Source organism: Chenopodium quinoa, unplaced genomic scaffold, assembly GCF_001683475.1.
Source record: "Chenopodium quinoa cultivar QQ74 unplaced genomic scaffold, ASM168347v1, whole genome shotgun sequence".
Lineage (NCBI taxonomy): Eukaryota > Viridiplantae > Streptophyta > Magnoliopsida > Caryophyllales > Amaranthaceae > Chenopodium > Chenopodium quinoa.
This window is the reverse complement of record NW_018744593.1, coordinates 3,687,737-3,712,533: the sequence shown is the minus strand read 5'-3', so window position 1 is coordinate 3,712,533 and position 24,797 is coordinate 3,687,737. Positions and strand designations below refer to the sequence as shown.

The window sequence follows — 24,797 nt, the reverse complement described above, 5'->3', positions numbered from 1 at the left end:
TACTGTGTGCTTTGCAAGTTCCTATTCTAATTTGTTTTGTAATACCGCGAAAAGTAATCATTTTAGAACCCACTACAATTTACCTCCCCTATTGTAGTAGTTCATCTCAACTAACAATTGGTATTAGAGCAGGTTCTCACGCATAACAAGTAACGTTGTTGAGTAAGTTCCTGAGGAGAGATGAATTATCGAGAGAAGCTTGAAGAAGGGTATTCAACCCAAGGTCCACCTATGTTCAATGGGAAGTTTTATACCTATTGGAAGAATAGGATGGAGATCTTCATTAAGGCTAAAAATTACCAAGTTTGGCGTGTTATTGAATCTGGTGATTTTGAGGTAACCAAAACTAATGAGAAAAACAAGGTAGTCCCTAAACCTTTATCTAATTTTGACAAGGAAGATTTTTAAAAATATGAATTGAATGCATTAACTATAAAATTGTTGCACTCTGGACTTGGACCCTGCGAACATAATAGAAACATGGGATGCAAGTCTGCGAAGCAAATATGGGATTTACTTAAAGTTACTCATGAAGGTACAAATGAAATAAAACGTTCTAAAATTGATTTATTGATGTTTAGATATGAAAGATTTGAAATGCTACCTAAGGAAACCATTTAGGATATATTTACTGGATATAATGATATAATCAATGAGTTAGGTTCCCTTGGCAGACATACTCTTATAGATGAGTAGGCAAGAAAGGTGTTAAGGAGTCTTCCTTAAGATGAAAGCTGGAGATCCAAGGTGCCTGCATTGTAAGAAACCCAAGACTTCACCAAGTTCAACATGGAACAGCTGGCTGGATCTCTGATGATTTATTAACTTCATTTAGGAACTAATGCTGAAAGTTCCAAAAACAAAAGTTTAGCTTTAAAGGCTCAAGATTCAGATAACTTGGAAGTTGATGAGGATGAGATGGCCATGTTGGTGAGAACAAAGATTCAAAAAGATGCTTGGAAACAGGAAGTTTGATAGGAACAGAAAGTTCTCAAGTTCCAAAGAGACAACATGCTTCAAGTGTGGCTCAAGAGAACACTTTATTAGAGACTATCTTCTTAAGGGAAATGATAGATCTAAATTCAAAGGCAAAGATCAAGAAAAGGAAAACAAAGCTTACAAGCCATCTTTCTCTAAGACGGATGTAAAGAAAGCCATGATAACTGTCTAGGGAGACTCGAAATCTGAAGAAGAAGAACAACCTTTGGAAGAAACTACTCATCTATGTTTGATGGTCAAGACTGACGAGAAGGCCAAACTTAACGAACTAGAGGTTGAGCTGTAGTTTGATTATATAATCAATTAAAACATTTCTCTAAAGAAAATTTAATTCACACCGTGATGGAGGTACAGGGTGAGTTAATTGATTTACATGTTGCTAAGGGTCAAAGTGATAAAGCTCTTAAAATTCATAAAGAAAATAGTGAATGGGTAGATAACATGAGATTTGATATTTAACATAGTTTTTAATTTATTTGATGATAATTTACAATTAAAGGATAATGCTGAAAGATTAAAACATGACAACATACTGTTGAATGTGGAACTAGCCTTATTGAAACATGACGGTGCCACTCCTAACTTTGAAGTTCCTCTTCTAGACCAATATCCAAATTTCAAAAAATTAAAATCTGATTTGGAAGATTTAAAATTGGATAAGGCTAGACTTGAGGGGGAACTTGAAAGAGTTAAGAAAGGCAAGCAGATCGTTGACTATACCATCCTTGACTGGATTGTTAATGCTAAAACCAAAAGAACTGAAGGTCTAGGATATAAGAAGAAGTTCTAGAAAGAAAAGAAGTATGTTGACCTACCCAGTAGCATAATATGTTATTTTTGTGGCAAGACTGAACACAAACTGAACAAGTGTCCTAAGAAAGATATAAGTACTCTTAAGAATGAGAATCATATCAAGCAGATATGGATTAAGAAATATGAGTCTACATCTGTAACATAGGAACCCAAGGAGACCTGGGTTCCTGACACTAACGTCTAATTTTCATGCAAGTTTCAGTGAGAGAGAACAACACGTGGTATCTCGACAGCGGTTGTTCTAAGCACATGACTTGAGATAATTTTAGATTTCTCTCACTGGACGCGTATTATGGCGGGACTGTACGTGACTTTCTGTGATAACAAGAAAAGTGAAATCATTGCCGTTGGCAAAGCAGGAAGGTCAAGTTCTCACGATATAAATAATGTATTTTTGGTCGAGGTTCTGAAGCAGAATTTGTTAAGTATTTCAGAATTTTATGACAAAGGTAACTCTTTTAGCTTTACTTCTAATTCGTGCCAAATCATTAGCAACGACACTGGGAACATTATATTGTAAGGAACTCGTAAAAGGAAAACTTATATAGTGGATCTCAACGAAGTTCCAAATAGTAGCTTGACATGTCTTTGTGTCATTGAGGATGATCCACTGTTGTGGGACAAAAGATTTGGACATGCAAGTTTTTCTCTATTAGATAAACTTAGAACTAAGGAGCTTGTGGAAGGACTTCCACTCATCGAGTTCCTAAAGGATAAAGTTTATCATGCATGTGTTAGAGGAAAACAAAATCGTACTTCTTTTAAATCTAAAAATATGGTAAGCACCAAAAGACCTTTGGAACTCATACATATGGATATCTGTGGTCCAATGAGAATTCAAAGTAGAAGTGGAAAAAGGTATGTTATGGCTATTGTTGATAATTTCTCAAGGTTTACATGGGTGTTCTTTCTTGTTAGTAAAGATAAAACTTTTGATGAGTTTGTTGCATTTGTGAAGAAAGAGCAGAGAAGAACAGGTCACCAACTTATTCATCTAAGATTAGACAATGGAACAGAATATGAAAACTCTAAGTTTAATGAGTTTTGTAAAGAATAAGGGATGGACCACAACTTCTCTGCACCTATGACTCCACAACAAAATGGAGTAGTTGAATGCAAGAACAAAACCTTGAAGATATGGCTAGAACAATGCTAATTGCCAGTGGTCTGCCTAGGAACTTCTAGGAAGAAGCAGTCAACACAATATGTTATATATTGAATAGAGTCACTATTAGAGCCATCACCAACAAAACACCATATGAACTCATCAGAGGAAGAAAGCCTAATATTTCTTACTTTAGATCTTTTGGTTGCAAATGTTTTGTTCATAACAATAGAAAAAGAAACTTGGGAAAGTTTGATGAATGTAGTGATGAGGAAGTATTCTTAGGATATGCCTCAAATAGCAAAGCTTACAGAGTTTATAATAAAAGAACAATGTGTGTGGAAGAATCTGTACATGTGATTTTTGATGAAACTGACCAGTTAATTGATGTATAGGAAGGTGATTATGATTTCGAAATTGGATTAGTACGTAAGTATGATCCAGATGAAGAATCAACATGTATGCAAAAGCAGCACCATGAAATAGAAGGTGAAAAGAATCAAGAAGCATTAGAGAAAAATGTTCATTAACATGAGCAAGTGACAAATGAAGCACAAGGAACTTCACAAAAGGTTCGAGAAGAAGTTCTAGTAGAGGTTCTACAAGAAGTTCTAGCAGAAGTGCCCACGAACAATGCAACTCAAGAAAGTCTATTTCCTATTAGAGACTTCCAACCTAAGCCTTGGAAACATCAAAGGTCACACCCAATGAATGTTATTATCAGTGATATAGCCAAAGGAACTCAGACAAGATCACAACTTAGGAACTTCTATGCATTCTACGCATTCGTGTCCCCTATGGAACCTAAGAATCATGTGGAAGCATTGACTTATGCTGATTGGATTAATATCATGCAAGCTGAATTAAATGAATTTGAAAGAAATAAAGTTAGGCATCTTGAACCTAGACCAAACCATCAAAAGACAATTGGTCTCAAATGGGTGTACATGAATAAACTTGATGAACATGGCATAATAGTCAAAAACAAAGCAAGACTAGTGGTTCAAGGTTTCAACCAACATAAAGGAATAGATTATGAAGAAACCTTTGGTCCAGTTGCAAGGTTAGAAGTCATTCGTTTACTTATATCTGTAACTGCTTTTATGGGATTTAGGTTATACCAGATGGATGTCAAGCGTGCTTTCTTAAATGGATATCTTGACGAAGACGTCTATGTGGAACAACCTAGGCCTATTATAGTGGATTGTTTTGGTTAGAAATCCCTTGGAGGGTTGAGGTTTTACTTCCACTTGGGCCCTGGAAGGTTTCCTTGTTAAATTGTTGTGTGCTTTGCAAGTTCCTAATCTAATCTATTTTATAATTCCGCAAAAAGTAGTCACTTAGAAACCCACTACAATTCACCCCCCTCTTGTAGTAGTTCATCTCAACTAACATTTATGTACAAAGTATTTGTTTGTGTCTAACTATGAGGCCCTAAGAAGCACTCATCAAATGAGTATTTTATGAACAAGTGTACTTTATATATTACACATAATCCGGTATATTATGAGCACATAAAACATATAGATGTCAATTGCAAAAATTTTGAATTTAATTCACAAGTTGGGCGGAGAGATCTTCATGCTCCTATAATTAAAGGGGGTGTTAGGATTATTATTGTACTAGATTACTCTCGTGCGATCCATGATTTTGACAAATAATTTGTTATATTGTCATAATTGCAAAATTATTGGACTAAGTTTGAACATTAAATTCACAAATTTTTGTATGTGGCTGGCTAAACAGTATGGCCAGGGTTATTTAGGGGTTACTCTTTGTCGGTCAGGGGTTACTTATTCAATTTAGGGGTTACTCTCGGTCAGTCATGGGTTAAATAGTCGATCAGGGGTCACAGAGAAAACGAGCTAACCAACTGAGTAACCCCTAAAAAAATAACCCGTGAATAAATACCCCGACCATGCGGTGTGGCCAGCCACACAGAAAAAGCACCATATTAAATTAATATAATAAATTTTCAAACTATGAAGAAAAAAAAAATGAAAATTACATATATGCATAATTTTTTTGGAAAATTGATGTATTAGTGAAATAGCAACTAAAATTTTATCAAAAAACAAAAATAAAAAAAATAAAATGCTAACATCACATATATTTTAGGCAGAAATTTTTTCTACCACAACTTAACATGTGTACACTTAGGGGAAAGGATGATGTTAGTGATTGTTATCCCTACCTTATAAAAAGTTAAACAAAACTCTTATTAATAGTATATGGACATTTATATCCCTAAAAATGTTCTTTTACATATTTGTCCCCATTTGATTTCAAAAGCTTTAACTTTGTCCCTTAAATTCCCTAAATTTATTTAAAAAGTTATGTTTATTTTCATATTTAAAGTCATTTTTTGCTCTCTCCATTTATATTTCTACATTGAACTCAATATCTTTCTATTGTTCAATCACTAAATCAAAGTAGCTCAACTAAAGTTTTGAACATTGCACAACTACACAACATCTAAGAGAATTATCGTCTATATGCAAATAGTTTTAATAATATATTACGCAAACTGTCATAGGATATATATGCAATCGGCAATAATTTTTCTCAAAGGCTAGTCATACCGCGCGCATCGCGAGCGTTGGAATCCCCAGTTATAGTTATAGTTATGGATGATGTATATAGAGTCGTGTGTTTAGTATGGGCTTAGGCCTTTGTTGTGATTAGCATAGCTTGTGTTTATACCTATGTGATACCAAATAGTAAATATAAAGCAAGGAAACCGATTTCCCTAATTCTTGTTATTTTTATTTTTTTTCTTATACAAGTATAGATTTTATTGCTCCATATTAAATGTCAATTTTTTTTTTATTTTTTTTTATCCAATATAAAGTTTCAAATTATTTATTTTTAGTAAATTAATAATTTTTTTTAAGTTTTCCACCCGTTTCACCCTTTGGACTAATCTAAAAAAAAAATATATATTTTTAATAGTAGCGATTTTCATCAATATTGTTGAAACAGAAATAAATTCCCATTATGCACCAATTTAAAAACAAATTCTCAAAGTACTGTCCATGTAGGATTGGTATTTGGTTTGGCTTAAAACTGCTAATGTTGTCAACGGTTTTATGTTAAAACCGCTAACAATATTAGCGGTTTTGTCTTTTTTTTTCTTAAAACAAAGAGGTAAAGAGACCGGTTATTACTGAATGCTGGTCTCTTTGAACTTAGCAATATTAATGTTGGCAGCAGGCAGCTTGGCGCTCTCTTAGTTGCTTTTGGACAAGAATTTTGTGAATTAAGTCAGGAGGAAAAGTGATCGCCTTTTACTATTATCAGTTCTCTTTTCCTCTGTACTTACCTTGTTCAAAGTAAGGAGGAAAAGAGAACTGTTTATAGTAAAAGGCGGTCTCTTTCCTGAAACTGCTAATATTAGCAGCTTTAAAGCTACAACCGCTATTCCATTAGCAGTTTTATGCTGAACCAAACAAAAAATATTAACACCCAACACCGATCCTAATTTGTTTTTACACCGACGCACAAAATGAATTTAGTTTTGTTTTAACAATATTGTGGAAAATTGCTCTTTTAATATCATCTATGCTTTCCTCTGTTTATAAATTGGAATTATTTTGCATACCAAAAGAAAAATAACATCACAATCCAAATTCCAAAGAATCACTTCTGTACAAATTACAAATACATCATCATATTCAAAATAATACAAAAATATTTAATAATATTAATTTTAAGCATCATCGTTATATATAAGAACACTGCATCCTACACTACGAAAATTGTCTCTATTATTATTACTATTACTATTATTAGTAATTCTAGGAGAATTACTATTAACAATGGCATGCTTACAATTAACCTCCAAACTATTACCATTTAACGAGGCCGTCATAAAAACATCGAAATCAAGGTATCCAATTCCGCTCTCGAATCGAAAATCAAACGTAGATGATTCTTTGAGTTTTACATTAAGGGCCACGGCCTCGGACCTTAACATGGTCACGTTCTTCTTCCTTTGGGAGAAATTGTCTAAGGCATCTTCGGCGAGTTTCTGCTTGTTTTTAAATATCGATACACGGACGCTAGTGTACTTAAGCTTGAGCTTGTGATTCGGGTTGTTTGCCTTAATAATAACGTTGAAGAAGGACGTGAAATGACCGTCCGATGAAAGTTTGAAGCCGGTGATTGAGGCGTGCTCGAGGGTGAATTTCGGGTCCTTGGGTTTCACCACTGCTTCATAGATGATAATTGGCATGCCAATCACAATAAACAAGAGGATCAAGGTCACGATGGTGCATGATATTACATGTTTGCAAGACATTTATAAAGTTGGTTTAGACAAGAATTTTTGTTTATGGTACTAAAAATAATGCGATTTCCTTCATTATTGATTTATAGGATTGGTGTTTATTCAAAGTTTTGAGGAAATTGTGACGTAAATTACATACTCAAAACAAGCATCTCTGTTTAGCGCAGAGTGTAATATGTCACAAATTAAAGGATAATGATGTAAAGAAAAGTTAGTGAACAATGATGTAAACGAAAATCGATCAGAGATCAAGTTAGTTGGTATGTGCATAAAGTTTGATTATTTTATGGACGGATTGTTTGAAAATTTATGGAAGGATTTAAAGAAAGTTCGATGGATAAGCATAAAGAAATAAATCTACAATAATTGTAAAAAAATAATTGCTACATTATATGTGGAATATGTGACTTATGGCATTATATAATTCTAGCTCTGTACTATAATTGAATTGGACATGCTAATGACGGTTTTCTTACCAGACAAAAGGTTGCAACTACTTTTATCTAAATTATAATATAATAAGTCACTTTCATTATAATAACCAAATTAAACTTTGTTAGTTACCTGTTCGGCTGTTCGTATAATATACAAGTATATTCATAGAAGACTGGCTGTTGAACTATGCTAATAAATACTTGTATTCGATTGAATACAATGATTTAATGGAAGAATACATTTGTAACTATAAACATATGATATTCTAGCTAGTTTGTATAGAAACATTATTATAGTTAGAATTTAGAAAGAACTATACAATGTAAATTACTTTGGTATTTGGTTACAATTTTTCAATTTCAAAGAAAATCCCAACAAAAATATGTACAAGTAACCAACATATATTATCTTACCATCTATGCTAGATTCCTAAAATAATTCAGACGAAGGCAATCTATGGCTCATTCCCTTTATAGGGCGTTTGGTTCGCGGAATATAAGTATGAGGTATGGGTTTAGATTGACTAAAACTCATACCATATATTTGGTTGTCAAAAGTATGAATTTTAAACTCATACCTCAAACCCATGAGGTATGGGGTTTAGAAACCTTGAGGGTGGGGAGTGGGGAGCGGAGGTGGGTTTGGCCTATTCCATTCCCTTAAGTATCAAAACTTTAACTCCATTCCTGATTCCAAACTCATACCACTTGGTGAACCAATTCAAACGCCAATATTATCCCTTTAGACTATACATTATGCATTATTCTAGACTTCTAGTTAACAAAATAGTTTTCCCTTTCATCAAATTCTTGAAGATTGATGATGGCTCATTTGCTATTGGCCTAGCCATATATAACTATCAAAATTGACTCAATTTGAGAACTCGATGTAAAAACGTCTGTAATCCAATATGAGTAATGAGAGAATTTAGACTCTGAATATATTAACTCAAACAGATCTAATGGTTGCCTGACATTAATGCCCCCCTCCCCCCCTCCATCCCCCAGATGGTTTTGAAGGTTAGGGAAGGGAAGGACGAAAGGGGTGGTTTTGAGGGTTGGGGAGGGGGTCATTTTACGGAGTGGGGAATGGGAAGGGTTCGGTTTCTAGGGTTAGGTTAGGGTGGTCAGCCGGTTTCCGGTGTGGGGGGAAGGGAGGGGGTGGTTCGGGGTAGGTCTGGGGTTTTGTGGTGGGGAAGGGAAGGGGGTTGGCCACCAGTAGCGGTCAGGTGGCTCCCATATATATTTTATTCTTTTTAAAATTATTTTTAATTTGTTGGACCAATCACGGTATGACACATGTCCAAGTATCTTAGTATAACGATTTGTTCACCAGTTATTGGCCAGTTGGATATTGTAAGAGAAAACACACCCTAAAATTGAGTTATTCCTGAAAAATCAAAAATTGTGATTAGTTAATAAAAAAAAAAAAATTAGTCAAAGTTGGGTTTATCAAAAACAATTTTCCTATAAATTATAAGGCATATCTTGAAAGTCAGAGAAATCGAGTGGGATAAACAGAGATTAGGGGCCTGGAGAAAGTAATCTTAAAAAGTGTCACCTCAAGCACATTCATAAACTACATTCAAGGTTATGATAATTAAAAAGTTTTATCCTTCAAAAGGGAGGTGCGGTAGTAACGTCCCAATCAGATAAGCAAATATTTGATGGTAGTTTTTTGATTCATGAATTACAGGTTAGGATGTTACTCTCTTTGTTTTTTTTATAAGTTAGAGTCAAATTTGCACATTTGTCGAGACACAACTTTAACCATTAATATTTTGAATTAGAGATTAGTAAAAATTTTGAAAAAAATTTAATTTATAAAAGTAATCATTATGAAAAATCCAACAACATATTATATGATCATATTTATATATTATATATTGCAGTATTAGTAAAAAAATTAAGTCAATGATGACATATGAATAGTGAAAAATCACAACTCTAAATTAAAAAAAAAAAACGGAGAAAGTACATAAATACACCTATTTATTCATTTTATATCTGTTAATTAACATTGTGAATTAATAAGAGGTTGTCAAACCCCAAATGTTCTCCGCTCCACGTGTCAAGTCACCAATAATATAACATTATTTAGGAGACGAAGTAAAAGTATTTACAATCATGCCAAACACAATAGTGACATAGTACATGCGAAAAGGGATCAAAGGATAGCACTATTGAATTGGTTACCATTAAATTATGTACTTCACGTACGGAATCAGTAAAACTTACGTTTAATTTTTGTTAAAAAATTAAAATGTTATAGTTTTTGTTAGCACGTAGTTATGTCAGTCGACAGCCCTGTTCCTTCGTTTGAGTTGCGTTGACATTTACTTTATTTACTCTTTCTTTTTATGCTTCATCTAATCACATGCTCTTGCTTAATCTTAATATGTACTTTACAATTGCATTGATCAATATTATTTTCAACCCAAAAAATATTTACATCTCACAAATGATCACAAAAAATGGCTAAAAAAGTTTGTGTAATAATCGTCATTGTCAATTTAATTCTTCTAGGAGGGGCAGCCGTTTTCATCGCTTGGTATTCCGATCACATGGTGTTTCCATCCTTCTCCGTCGAGCAAGGCGCCATCAACGAGTACAAATTCAACGCCACGAATCACCTCAATGCTAAGTTCATCTTCATTGTTCATTCACAAAACAATGATCCAAAATATGATATCACGTACAATAAAGTCGTGGTCTCGGTGTACCATTTAAATGGTTATAGCTTGACGTATGAGGCGGAGAACCCTTACACGGTGCACCACCGGAATAGCACATTCTTCACCGCTCATCCGGTGGCACACGACGTGGTGGTCTCTGATAAGGGTATCGCGGAGGAGATAAGGAACGAGACGATGGCTGGGCATTTGGATTTGGAGGTTAGGGTGAGGGTTGATGTGAAGTATGAAGTTAAAGGGTGGAAGAAAAAAGAGTATCTTTTGAAGGCTATTTGTTCTCCGGTTGTAGTCAATTTTACCACTTGGAAGACTTTTAACAAAACATATTGTAATGTTGATAGTTTTCAAACTTAGATTTAGTTTAAATTTTGATTATCATTATTATTATTAGTATTATTATTATTGTTGCAAAAGTTGACAATTATTTTAATTTGTAAATTCATTTGATATGAGGTATAGTGTTGACTTTTTATTTAGGACGGCAACATACATTAATTAATGAGATTTGGGTTATAATTATTTATTAAGGAGGGATATGATATGTATGTCATTGAAGGTACCCTTCTTCATTATAATAAAATTTATATTGGGAGTTCATTTTCGTACTCCAAAAAGCCACTTTATGAAGATTTTATGACTTAACATGAGATATTATATAACATTAGTGCAAGAGTTGACCACGGAGTTCAAACATCAATTTGCTTGATTAGTTTACTTCGTATGTATAAAGCGTCTTGCTTATCAAAATGTTAGGTGCACTTGATATGAGGCCAACAACAAGTCAATTCAATTGGATGAGTTATTAGGTGGCAACTCATACAAATAAGTTTTAGATGTATGATTGGTGACATGTATGTGTAGAGAATTTATTTAGCTATCAATTGTTATTTTATTGTCAAAATAATAGATGTAAAAAGAGATTAAGAGGTTAACATTAGGAAAAAGCAAATGTGAAATAAGATGGTGAAATTCGAAGAATATTTTTAATAAATGTGAGAGATAATGGCATAAGAGAGATGCATTAGAATAACATGAAGATATTTCCTAAAAATGAAGTGTATGTAAACTGATTTATGACAAATAAAAATCGAATGTGTAAATATTAATACACAAATTCTTGGTTAAGGCAAACTTTCATAAACTGATTGTAAGACGGGTTAATAAAATTACCCTAAAAGTATTTAAAGTTATTAAACCATTATATACTACAAAGTTACCATTTTTCTAATATAAATTTTATCCTTAAAAAACACTTATGATATATTAGATTAATTATATTAGTTTTCATATCATGTATGCAATAGAAATTACACATTAAAAACAGTCAAGCTCATTATAAATGAAAAGTTAACCTTAAAAGAGTTAAATAGTTAGAATAAAAATTCTTAAAGTTATCCTCAAATTTACCATCTTACAATAAAATTAAGATAAACTCGCCTTGTACAAGACTTATTGATACTAATACCAGTAATATGGGACATAGTTCTTGTTGAGATAATATGGTATTGATGATTATAAACAAATGATGCTTATTAACTAACTTGTGTGTTGATGAGCATATTAAAAAAGTCATGGAGGGTTGTTCCTTGTATATTATGAAGATGGTTAAAGCAACAATTAGTGAAGTTCCCATTAAGGTACATCAAAAAAGAAGTTCCTAATAAATATGGAACAAGTATTTAAAGTTATATAATTATTATATTTATTATTTAATTATGTTAGTTGAAAAACTTTATTTATATACTTCACTTCGATTTGATGAAAGTGTGTTAAGTGTATAGGTTTTTAGGCACGTACTTGAGAAAGAAACAAGTTCTAGAGTTGAAACGAGGGAAGTCCTTGATCTTTACATGAAATACACGTATACAAACTAATCGAAGGAAGAAAATAGAGAAGTTCAAGTCAAGTGTTCCTATAGGAGTCTATATACAAGATCCTATGAGAAGCACTATCAAGTTCCCTAGGAGGAACAATCAACATGCAGAGTAGCATGGAGCATGAAGACAGAAGATATGAGTTTATTTTCTAGCATTCACGTACGTATGTAGAAACTTTAAAGGTATTGAAACTCATGGTAATAAAAGGAACTTGAAGGAAGTACGGAATTGATCTTCTCTAAATAAGCCTTCAATGATATTGAATTCTTATTTAGATATTTTTCCTAGAAAAAATACTTTATAAAATAAAGTTTTGTTAATGTGATAAAAATAAATCTATATTAGAAGAAAAGATTTAATTTGGTTTTTGGAAAATAATTCTAGGATATTATTTTACAAAAACTTATCTTTTTCTAAAAATATCTTTTATTAATCATGTTGCTTTGACTGGCTATTTTCAAGGAAAATCATTTGAGATATTTTAGTACTGGTTATCCAAAGGAACTTGTGAAAGTTCCTAATTGGGTCAAGTCTTCTTAAAACGTTTAAGTTAAAAATTAATTTATAGGAAATTATTCTTGTGATTAAATTGATTAAAGAAATATTTTGAAAAATAAATATCTTGGATACCTTATTTTATAACACGTTTTCTTTTTCTCCAAGGATTGATTTAAGCACTCTATATAATTTTTCTCCAAGAAAACAATTTTCTAATGCTTACCTATATGTCACGATCATCACTTCAATCCCCATGTTCTCCACTATACTGATATTGGTTGAGCCTAAAGTTTAGGAACACTAACTGTTAGTTGTAGAGAATGTGGAGGAAGTGGGTACACATGGGTACGTATAAATAAGAGGCTTTTATTTCGCTTTCAAATTGTCTGGCTTTAGTGAGTCATTCCAAATGGGTCTAATTTAAGTGGAAAAGATTTTCATATTATATGTTTTATTTTCATGTAATTAAGTTAGTACCACAAGTTTCATGTTTCCAAGAGTTCGAAGTTTTCCTAATTGTTATTGAGTTTCTATGTATTAGAGTTAAATCTATTGACTTGTAATTTCAAAAAAAGGTTGAGGTAGTTATCTTTTGTAGAGACTTAGAATTGAGTCTTGAGCTTTCAAGCTTCGGGGTTGAATCTACAGAGAGCATTTGAGGTAGATTTAGGTTCTAAAGAAACTTAAATTCTTATCGAGTTGTAATAGTATTTCCTACATAGTGAAGTCGAGTTAGAGAATCCAAATTGGTCGTGGCTTTTCTTCTTATTCGGTGCAAGAAGTTTCCACGCAAAAGTCTTTCTTGCCGATTTATTTGTTCCATAGAATTAAACGTTTTTAATTTCCGCAAAATTTGGGAACACTAGTTTCTACACAATTCACCCCCCCTCTTGTGTGCTCCTTCCAAATAACACGTGGTATCAGAGCAGTTCTCAGTATGTAGCAAGAAACCCTATTGAATCATGTTCTTTGTGAAGGAGGAGTACCTATGAACGAAGAAACTTGATGATTGGAACTCAATGAAATGCCATCTTTAGGGACAGATGAGGGCTGACTGTTTCATAATATTAAAAAGTCGTACAAAGATCAAAGATTACATTTGAGCCTTTGAGGTAAGTTCCTAATCATTTGGATCATTACATATATATGCGCATGCATGACTTATTTAATACATGTTCCTTGTAGTATTTTTTTTATCAACTGTTTCAATTCATTTAAATTTTTTTATCGATTTTGGATGTTCTTTAATCCATCTTGTTTTTTTTTTAGAAATTTCAAATTTTCGAAATGGATTTTATAAACAGATAAATTGAATTTTTTAAGGAACATATCTTAGGGAACAATGCATATACATAACTTTGGAACTTGAAAATGAATTCTTTTGGCAAAGGTATTATTGCTTATTTTTATGTTGCCAATGAATTGATTTTAATTACATGCATTCTAGATATTATTTTTTTATTTTTTTTTTTTTTTATATAGATGCATGTTGTTTCTTGTTAGTAGTAATTATATAAATTGTTTGATTGAAAAATGAAATTTTGACTACTCTTACTGACAAGAAGGAACTCAAATTAATTTGGGTTCCTAAGACCAAGAAATGTTTGAGTTAGCAGGCTGTATGAGAAGAGACAACCTAATGGATAATGCACATTAATTGTTAGTATATATTTTTCAAAATATATACGAGCTCCATTCATTAAAAGTCTGTATAAGAGGGATGTAGAAGGTTACTTATTTGTATAGGTAAATGGGTAAGTCAATTTTACATCCAAAGAAGATGGCGAAGGACATCAATGTCACTCAATAAGGTTCGAGTTTGAAAGAAGAGGAGACTAATCATTTTAAAGCTCGTAACTTGGCCATCATAATCGAGTCCATTTCGAATTAAATTTGATACATGGTGAGCATTGCATGAGGTATGTTGTTTATATTCACAATATTGCATAGTTGGTGTTTAAAATTAATTGCATTTTTTTTAAGGAACTTGCAATATGTTGTTAGAACATGTGAATTAATATTTCTTGTGATTTCATCAATTTTTTATGTGAATTGTCTAAAGGAAATAGATTGATAAAACATGACTTGAGCATAAATGTATTATTTTCCCAAAGTCTTATCAATTGAAGGTCACTACACAATTATGTGTATCTAAGTGTTATTGTGTCACACTTAATTATTGTGTCATTACAAGACATACTCACTTTCTTAAGTGTATTAGAGATCTCATTGAGAACTATGAATGTGCAGTGAAAACACAAATCCTAAGTTGCCAAAGGAACAATGAAAGAAACTTTGATGGAACAAGATTGGCAAGTTTCCAAAACTTTTTCATTCTGCTTATCTATGTATTTTAGAGGGAACAAGCCTATCTTTTATCCAACTTCCAAATAACCACACCATATGTCTTCAAAGACAACATTATTCTACAACTTTTTTGTTGTGTGTCCGTGTTGCGTTATGGTTCACGTTTTTAACTTTCACATTTCATATATTCATAACTTTGAAGATTCTTGTTCACCTTTCCTTTGCCTCATTCATATCAATCTGTTTTATTTTCTCAATTTCCATGCACTCTAAATCAATCTGCATCATTTCTTATGGTTCAAAGAAGAATGAAGAGTTTTAAATGATGATCACTTGTAAAGGGGGAATTTGTGGAGGAAGTAAGAAGCAAGTATTACTTATATATATATGATTACTATCTGATGCTTCGGGTGTTGATATGAATATATGGAACTAACACCTCTAATAAGTAACAAAATGAAAGTAATTATAAGGAACGCAGGGGGAATAAAGTAGGAACTTAACGATCAATATGGTTTTGGTGATGGAACACAAAAGTCTATGAGTGAATATTGTCTTGGTATTGTACGTACGTAATTGTTATATTCTAGGATAACACAAAAATGGTAAGACACCCTTGTGAAAAAATAAAAAATAAAATAAAAAAAATAAAAGGGTGATCAAATTCTTATCAGTTCCTAGATTCTTATGTATATTTTTCTCATGGACTACTTAGCTTGAGCAAGGAGCGGAAGAAAAAAAAAGTTGAATAACTTGTTATATATGAAACTAAGTTTATTTCAAATTCCTATTATAATGTGTTTCCTTAAGTAAGATTGGTGGTTGAAGTAAGGAGACTTGGTATAATTATATATCAATGTGATTATGTATTATGGTTGGTTGGAGTTTCAAGAATGCAAGGTCAAAATTCTAAAACTCTAATGATTGTTGAGAACCTCATCATAAACTTCTAAGCTTGATCATAATATCTATTTAAAGTTTCCTCTACTCACTTGTTCTATTCCGTATATTCCTTTTATATATATATATATATATATATATATATATATATATATATATATATATATATATATATATATATATATATATATTTGTCAAGTTCCTTCTTTGGTTCTAAAGTTGGGTCTTTGGATTGTGAGTTGGAAATTTGTGTAGCACTTACATCCTGATTTAAAATTGAGTGTCTTGACTCTTGAGGCTTTTAGGAACACCAAGTGTTTAACCTATATGATGGTAAGTGGGACATATAACATTGTGTGCATGTGATTTGTCTAAGCTTAATATGTGAAATTATATCCTTTTCGATAATGACAAAAGGGGGAAGAATGTTATACGATGCTTATGGTCGAATATAGTCAAGTCTAAGTCCTAATGAATTTTGGTGCTTCTGATATTATTGATATGTTATCTGTATAAGCAATTCCTTTCTATATGTGCATGACTTTGTTCAATGGTTCTTACATTGCAAGATTAAGGGAGAATATATGTACATTGCTTTATTACTTAATTTGCAATAAGCATCATTTGTTTGTCATCATCAAAAACAGGGAAATTGTTGAGATGATATGGTTTTGATGATTATAAAGAGATGATGCTTATTAACTAACTTGTGTGTTGATGTGCGCATTAAACAAGTTACAGAGGGTTGTTCCTTGTATATCATGAAGAAGGTTTAAGCAACAATCAGTGAAGTTCCCATTAGGGTACTTCAAAAGAGAAGTTCCTAATATATAGGGAACAAGTATTTAAAGTTATATAATTATTATATTTATTATTTAATTATGTTAGTTGAAGAACTTTATTTATATACTTCACTTCGGTTTTATGAAAGTGTAAGTGTGCAGGTTTTTAGGCACGTTCTTAGGATAGGAACAAGTTCCAGAGTTGAAACGAGGGAAGTCTTTGATATCTACATGAAATACACGTACTACAGAATAATCGAAGGAAGAAAATAGAGAAGTTCAAGTCATGTGTTCGTATAGTAGTCTATATACAAGATCCTATGAGAAACACTATCAAGTTCCCTAAGAGGAACAATCAACATGCAGAGTAGCATGGAGTGTGAAGACAGAAGATATGAGTTTATTTTCTAGGATTCATGTATGTACGTAGAAACTTGAAAGGTATTGGAACTCATGGTATTAAAAGGTACTTGAAGGAAGTACGAAATTGATCTTCTCTAAATAAGCGTTCAATGAAGTTGAATTCTTATTTAGATATTTTTCCTAGAAAAAATATTTTATAAAATAAAGTTTTGTTAATATGATAAAAGTAAATCTATTCTAGAAGAAAAGATTTTATTTAGTTTTTGGAAAATAATTCTAGGATTTTATTTTACAAAAACTTATCTATTTCTAAAAATATCTTTTATTAATCATGTTGTTCTTGAAAATCAATTGAGATATTTTAGTACTAGCTATCTAAAGAAACTTGTAAAAGTTTGTAATTAGATCAAGTCTTCTTATTACATTTAAGTTGAAGATTAATTTACTGGAAATTATTCTTGTGATTAAATTGATTAAAGAAATGTTTTGAAAAACAAATATCTTGGATACCTTATTTTACAACACGTTTTCTTTTTCTCCGAGGATTGATTTAAGCACTCCCTATAATTTCTCTCCAAGAAAACAGTTTGCTAATGCTTACCCATACGTCACAATAATCACTTCCACCCCCATGTTCTCCACTATACTGATAATGGTTGAGCCTAAAGTTTAGGAACACTAACTGTTGTAGAGAATGTGGAGGAAGTGGGTACACTTGGGTACGTTATAAATAAGAGACTTTATCTTCACTTTCAAATTGTCTGGCTTTAGTGAGTCATTCCAAATGGGTCTAACTTAAGTGGAAAAGATTTTCTTATAATGTACTTCATCCGTTCTATTAATATTGCAACAATGGAATTTTTGCACTATTCATCACTCTTGTTTGACCATATAATATGATTTAAACGTTAAGCAAAATATGGTCATGTGGGATCTTGTTGGATTCGTCTCATAAAATACTTTCACGATATCAACTTTTTATAATTTTTACTCTTACACAATTATAGATATTTAGCATATAAAATGTGCTTTGGGATGCGTAATTTCATCCTTGTTGCTATATTAATAAAACGGAGGAAGTATTTTGTTTTCGCGTAATTAAGTTAGTACCACAAATTCAATGTTTTCAAGAGTTCCAAGTTCCTAATTGTTATTCAGATTCTATGTATTAGAGTTAAATCTATTATTGAGTTGTAATTTCAGAAAAAGGTTGAGTTATCTTTTGTAGAGACTTAGAATTAAGTCTTGAGTTTTCAAGCTTCGGGGTTGAAGCTACAGAGAGCATTTGGGTTGATTTAGGTTCCAAAGGAACTTAAATTCTTATCGAGTTCCAATAGGTTGTAGTAGTATTGCCTATATAGTCCCAAATGGTTGTTGTTTTTCTTCTTGTTGGGCGCAAGAAGTCTCCACGCAAAAATCTCTCTTGTAGTTTTATTTGTTACATAGCATTAAACGTTTTTAATTTCCGCAAAATTTGGGAACACTAGTTCCTACACAATTCACCCTCCCTCTTGTGTGCTCCTTCCAAATTACAGTTCTTAAAAAACACATGTAAATGCCCCACATTAATAAAAGAAATGAAAGAGTTAATCACTTTATAATACTAAGAGTTACTCATGTAATTGTGATAAGATTTTGGGTTGGAACCTATTTGGACTTATGAAGTGGATTCTCTCTTAATGACATAGACACACACACAAGCTCAAAATAAATATATTTGTAATTATATTGATAATCTTAGCATTCTACGTACAAACATTCAACATATATAATAAATAATCGGTTATTAATCAATCTTTGAACATGCAACTATGCAAGGTATTAAATGACACCAAGAATCTTATTTTTATTTATACCATTACACTTCGTTAGTTTCACTACAACATTTACCTTCTTGTGCCATGGGTATACCTGTGGCTAGCCTTCAAAGTTCCCATGGCACAAGTAATTAGCAACGGGTATAAATAACATTAATTTATACTTGTAATTTGTTACCAAGTATTTAAAATCCCAAAAATTACATCATACCATCACTAGTTTATAAAGTCATGCTTCACAACAAAAAATATCATTTGTCCATAATATCTCAAAAACATTGAATATTCAGTGACATTTTATATCTCCTGCATCCTCTAATCTGGTGAAGTAGTAAGTTTCTGAGTTCTTGACATAGTCATCCCTACAAAAAAGAAAAAAAAATAGTTAAAAATGGAAACAATTTAAATGAAGCAAATTAAAACCATTAATTAAAGATATTATATAATTAAAGCTCCAAATAACATATAGCAACTACCCTTATCCTAAGGAAGGTATGACCCCTTGTTATTTCACCACAAGTATTGGTGCTCTATATAAACCTTAAAAGTAAAAGATATGTAATTAAATACTGTTAAAAAAAAAACACTTACTAGTGATCAAATTAAGTTGTCTTATGATCATGGTTTGCTGATGGTGCTCCAAGCTTCTCACACAACTTCTTGAACCTTTCCTCCCACATTTGATCACGTTCAGCTAATTTTTCCTCCATTTTTTCTTCCATAGCCTTTTTAGCTTCTTCAAGTCTTTCTTCAGCTTTCTTCTCAATTTCAATAACCTGATTAGCAAGATTGATACGACTTGGTTTCTATTTAAAATGATCAGTAATGCTTTTATTTCTTCCATAAGCACGCAGATATCCATGTTTTTCTTCACCAAGTATTTCCAAAAAGATTTGTTCATCAGTCATATTATTATGACCATCTTCTCTCTCCTGTATGAAGTTTTTCAACTTTGACAGCATTTAAGTGGACAACTAAGTGGATTAAATAATTATTCTTTTTCTTAAAATCCATTAAAAAAAATACATAATTTGTAATCCATACCAAAATTTCCTGGTTTTCAGCAAACTTCACAAGATCAACAGGTTTACTTGATGTTCTTTGTCGCGATGCAATTAAAATTTCAGCGCGAGTAGGTTCTTCAATCCAGATCTATTCTCTCTATTCCTTTTACTTAGCTTCTATAACAAGAAATATACTTAATTGTTATATAATCATACAAGATATGAACTGAAATGTATACTAATGAAACTAACGAGTTACCTTGAAATCTGGTGAGTGCCAAAGTTTACACAAGCATGACCAATCTCATTTTGCAACATTTTTTGGCTTATGTTTTTTCCCTTTGTGCTTGGTTAATCAATTCATGAACGTCATAGTATATAGCTTTTAATTTCCTCCTGTAGTCACGATATAGTGCATTCATATGCCTGAGAATGAACTCTTTCCGCATTTCTGGTTGATCCATTGTGAACTTCTCCTGGGTAGTGGGTGACGAAAAAAGAAGTTGGAAACATCATTAATAATTACATATATAACTTTAGAATAATAAGGCTCAAAATAATTAATACCAGCACAACTTTCCATGCAAAATTAATATAATGGCCTTCAATGATCTTCCACTTTGGAACTCCCAAAGGACAACAAGTGCAATTTCAAACGGTTTGACCCAAAAAGTATGTAAATATAGAAGAGTTCTCACCAATCGGGCGACAATCCTTATTAAATGTCACCTGTAGTTTCTCTCCTGGCATTAGATTTATCAGTTTTTTGCAAACACTTGTGCCAAAAATATTTAATTTCCCGTGGCTAGCTCCGTGGCACAAGAGTGCTTTTGTTGTAGTGTTAGCTTAGTTCATAAGTGAATTAATCAATTGATAAGGTTGTATCTCTTCCATGCTATAGATTAGGAAAATCAAATAAATAAAAAGAATATATAAGGTGGTAATCTGGCGCAACTTTATTTCCATTGCTAGTACGATATCCGAACTAACAGCCCAAAATAAATTATACCATAGGTATGAATAATTCGAGATACGTTGAACACACGACACCCAAGAATAAGTAGCAGGTTGCCACCATCTACTCCTTATCCTTGATTGTCAATACTCCATACGTGCGTATATATCTTAAGTTTTATAGCTTATCTCTCTTTTACTTAAGAGATTAGCGAATTTAATTTTTTTTAATCATTCATCAATCAAAATCACCACATAAATTTTCACAACGATATGTTTCACTTTTTTTTATCTTCAAGTAAACAATAGTGATGATCTCCAAACACCAATTTGACTCATTATCACATTTATAAAAGTATCAAAAGTTGCACCTATTCAATTAACCTCGTCATTTAAGACTTTCATGATTTCTTTTACTCAATCCGATCAATCTATGAATGAATACAGTTATGAAATAATTTAATCAATATATTTTTCATGCGGTGGCCGATCCAGGGGGTACTCAGAGGTATAGATGTACCCCTATTTCGCAAAAAAAAAAAATATTATTATTCATCAAACTCACTCCCCAAATCCAAGATCTGCCACTGATTTCACGTACATTTTTGCTTCCAATTCCCTTGCACATTAGTACATGTGTAGACATTTAAAAATTGTCTCCCCAAAACCAAACCCGATGATGAATAACCTTTCACTGACATTATTGGTCGGGTCAATTATTTAATCTCGGGAGTGATTAAAATCCATATTTAATCCAACACAGCATACAAATCAGTCCACATTTTCAGTCCAAGTATTTAGTTAAAGCATAGTCCTATCCTCATTTCAGCCCAAACCCCTTTTAATCCATTTCATTCTATTTATTAATTAAGCTCGATTAATAAATATTAAAAACCCTAAACCTAATTAAGCCCGAAACACTAAAACGGCGCCTAAATTATCCCGTACTTAATGTGAAACAAAAAGATAAAAATGAATTTAAACAAAATTCCAAAAAAGGAATCTGCCGTGTCGCGGTAGAAATGCCGCGCCACTGCAATATGTGCCGTGTCACGGCAATTTGCACCTTGAGGCGGTAATTTTTAGGTTTAATTTCTCCGTGACGCTTCATTTCTAGGGTTTTGGACCTCACCCCTCTTATTTCCACTATAAATACGAGGCTGATTTCTCAGTTTTGGGGCACCAAAAATAATTCTCTCTCTCTCTCTCTCTTATCCTCTAGCCTATAATACTTGCCTTCCCTATTCTTTCACAATACATTTCCTAAGCATTCCCTAGAGTCCACACTTTACCAGATGTTCTATACTTAAACTAAGGCGTGAAAGGTAGAACTGTTTGAGGGTTTGGCCCCAAATCAACTTTACCTTCATTTGATTTAATTCTCATTATTGTTTATTATTTTCCATGAAGTAACTTACGTGTTTATTGTTTTATAGTTGCAAGAAAAAGCAATCAAAGTAAGGAATCATTTTCCTTTTGTTCCTATTATATTTCTAACGATTTTTGTTATGTTTATATTAATTGTTATTTTTATGGTTAAATTGCTTCCAATATTGATGTTGATTCTATTATGTTTATTGATCACCATATTGCATGTTAAAGGGAATATGTAATTGAATATAACGCCTAATAAGATAATTTGGACGACCGGTTTAGGATAATTTTTTAATCTTGTTATTTAATTGAAGTGATCATAATATTCTAGAATTATATGTTGCATTAACATTCAACCAATTTAGCCTGATATTAGTTTGAAGCAAATTGAATCTTTGTTTGTATGCCTTTGAGATCGTAGGAATTATTTTTCACAATAAGAATCGAGTAGAGGCCAATACGGGCGAATGTGACTCCATGACTCACTTCATACCGTCATCCCCGATCTTCCTTTCATGGTTCCGAACCATATGGAGTTAGTAATCTCATGGATTATTAATGGGGTGTAACTTTCACGAGTCAATTGTTGTTGCCTTTCATTGTCCCTTGATCGTGGTTGTCTTAAATGATCCGTGAACGGTTTACAAGTTCCTTAAAAAACTTGTTGGCGGCTCCCTACTTTCCATGTCCCTAATCGTATATATGTTAATTCCCACTTCCTATGATTACCAAGCATATTCACAACATGCTTAATTAGGTGCGTTACGAATGACGCCTACAACATGATAATCACATAATAGCTCCAAACTACTTGCAACTATTACGTACAAGATTCATGACAACTTAACAATGGTATCTTATTACCATAAAAACCAAGTCCAACCACAAGTTCCCTAAACATGTTACAAAGTTCTTCCAATTCAATAGACATGCTTCCAAAATTAAGGTTTCTATAGTGTCGTACAATTATAAGTACCTTGAGGCTTGAATAGACAATCTGGTTGACCACATTCCTACTTAAAATTGCTCTTTACGAAATTTCTTGTTAAACCAAGTAACAAAATTTCAGTTAATACTCATACAATTAAATATATTTAATTTTTATTTTTAGACATGAGATAAAACATAATATTAATCATAAAACAAATTACACACTAGAACATTAGGGGTAGGTCCATACAATTTTTTTCTATTGGGAAACCAAATATTTTCAGAGGAACAGGATGCTCTTTTTTTAGAGCCACTCATCCTGCAAAACAAGGAGTTAGTAATAACGGAGGGAGTTTTACTTTTTCGTAAAACAATTTTCCTTCAAGCCCCAGAATGGCGAGAGGAGGCAACTATCAATGACGTCTGAGAGAAGCAGGTTTTGGGGTTCGTAGTAGACTTCAATGGGGATAAGGACTGGTGCATCTAGAAGGGACATCGTCGTAGTTTCATAAGATGATGCTTGAGTGACTATACCTATTCGTTCTTCTTGCGTCAAAATTGGAGTTATTTCACTCCTATCATGCCCTTTAATAAGAGGGTGACTAATATCCATTGGTATAGAAACTTCTTGAGTTTCAATACCATCCATCTTCTTTGGAGGATCAAGTGCTCGAATTAATAAAATTCTTCCTGGAATGAAGAACAATAGTATAGTGTTCGTCCTTTAGAAACTGGCCCATACATTGTCAGGGTGAGATGCAGATAAGAATCAATTCATTTTCGATTCGAAAACCGATAACTTGCCCTGTAAGATTTAGGTTTTTTTCTTTGAACTCAGAACAGAATTGGTATCAATAACGTTAGACCTTTCATCTTGATCAGTAGGGTTGACCTTACCCTCCAATCCAAAGATTTGCCACTAGCATTCTTTTCCACTTTAGTGTCATCTTTTACACCAACAAATCTACGAACACAACAATTTCCACGATCGTCTCCTTCTTTTTTTTCCCTTTATTTTCTAACTTTTTTTTTTCCACTTTGTAACCGCAAGTGCATCATTAACCAATTTCTGAGACCAACCCAATTTAGAGGTCACCTATGTGAGTTTTTGTTGAAAATATTTGTTATTAGGATCAATCTTAATTGCTTATGAGAGATCCATGAAGCTTAAGTTGAAAAGAATGGTGTCCTTCCAACAAGTGTATTCTTCCGATAGAGGGTTCAGAATTATTACAAAGCTAATTCTTCAGTAAGGTCAAGTGATCGGAATGCCTAGGTGGAGGCCGCTTCTGATCAGTAATATCAATGTGCAATTGATGTTACAACTTAATCTTAACTGAATCCTTCGGGTCGAACCCAATCGAACCACCGATCCGAGAAGACGAATTAATCCGAAAAGTTTTAATGAGTCAGTAGAGTTTTACGAATACAGACGTCGGATATTGAGCCTAGGGCGCCGAGACCGAGCGTCGCAAAATCACAAGCAACAAGTACGAGCGTAGCCGTAGCTAGGCTAGGCTAGCTCATCGCAAGCCTAGGCGCACCATGGTGTGCTAGGCACTATCGCATCCCTAGCATCATGCCTAGGCGCTATCGCAGCCCTAGCTTGATTCTAGGCACCATCGCAACCCTATCGCACCAAGCACAACACCCATGTGT

The 24,797-nt window shown here is 32.7% G+C and overlaps 2 protein-coding genes and 1 long non-coding RNA gene across 3 annotated transcripts; 1 reads left to right on the top strand and 2 right to left on the bottom strand.

The window, feature by feature from the left end:
* Positions 1–6,626: 6,626 nt before the first annotated feature.
* Positions 6,627–7,217, bottom strand: LOC110699829 (NDR1/HIN1-like protein 13). Its single transcript, XM_021877341.1, has one exon. The coding sequence runs from the start codon at positions 7,215–7,217 to the stop codon at positions 6,627–6,629; it is 591 nt and encodes a 196-aa protein (XP_021733033.1).
* Positions 7,218–10,113: 2,896 nt separating this feature from the next.
* LOC110699828 (uncharacterized protein At1g08160-like) lies at positions 10,114–10,686 on the top strand. Its single transcript, XM_021877340.1, has one exon. The coding sequence runs from the start codon at positions 10,114–10,116 to the stop codon at positions 10,684–10,686; it is 573 nt and encodes a 190-aa protein (XP_021733032.1).
* An 8,199-nt stretch (positions 10,687–18,885) lies between these two features.
* LOC110699879 lies at positions 18,886–19,826 on the bottom strand. The gene is made up of 2 exons (XR_002506999.1): positions 19,468–19,826; positions 18,886–19,238 (listed from the first exon to the last, which is right to left on the bottom strand). It is a non-coding gene; the product is annotated as an uncharacterized LOC110699879 (long non-coding RNA).
* Positions 19,827–24,797: the final 4,971 nt, after the last annotated feature.

What these genes read in the sequence shown, in the direction of transcription:
- LOC110699829 (XM_021877341.1), bottom strand. Translation starts at nt 7,217, where the DNA reads ATGTCTTGCAAACATGTAATATCATGCACCATCGTGACCTTGATCCTC.
- LOC110699828 (XM_021877340.1), top strand. Translation starts at nt 10,114, where the DNA reads ATGGCTAAAAAAGTTTGTGTAATAATCGTCATTGTCAATTTAATTCTT.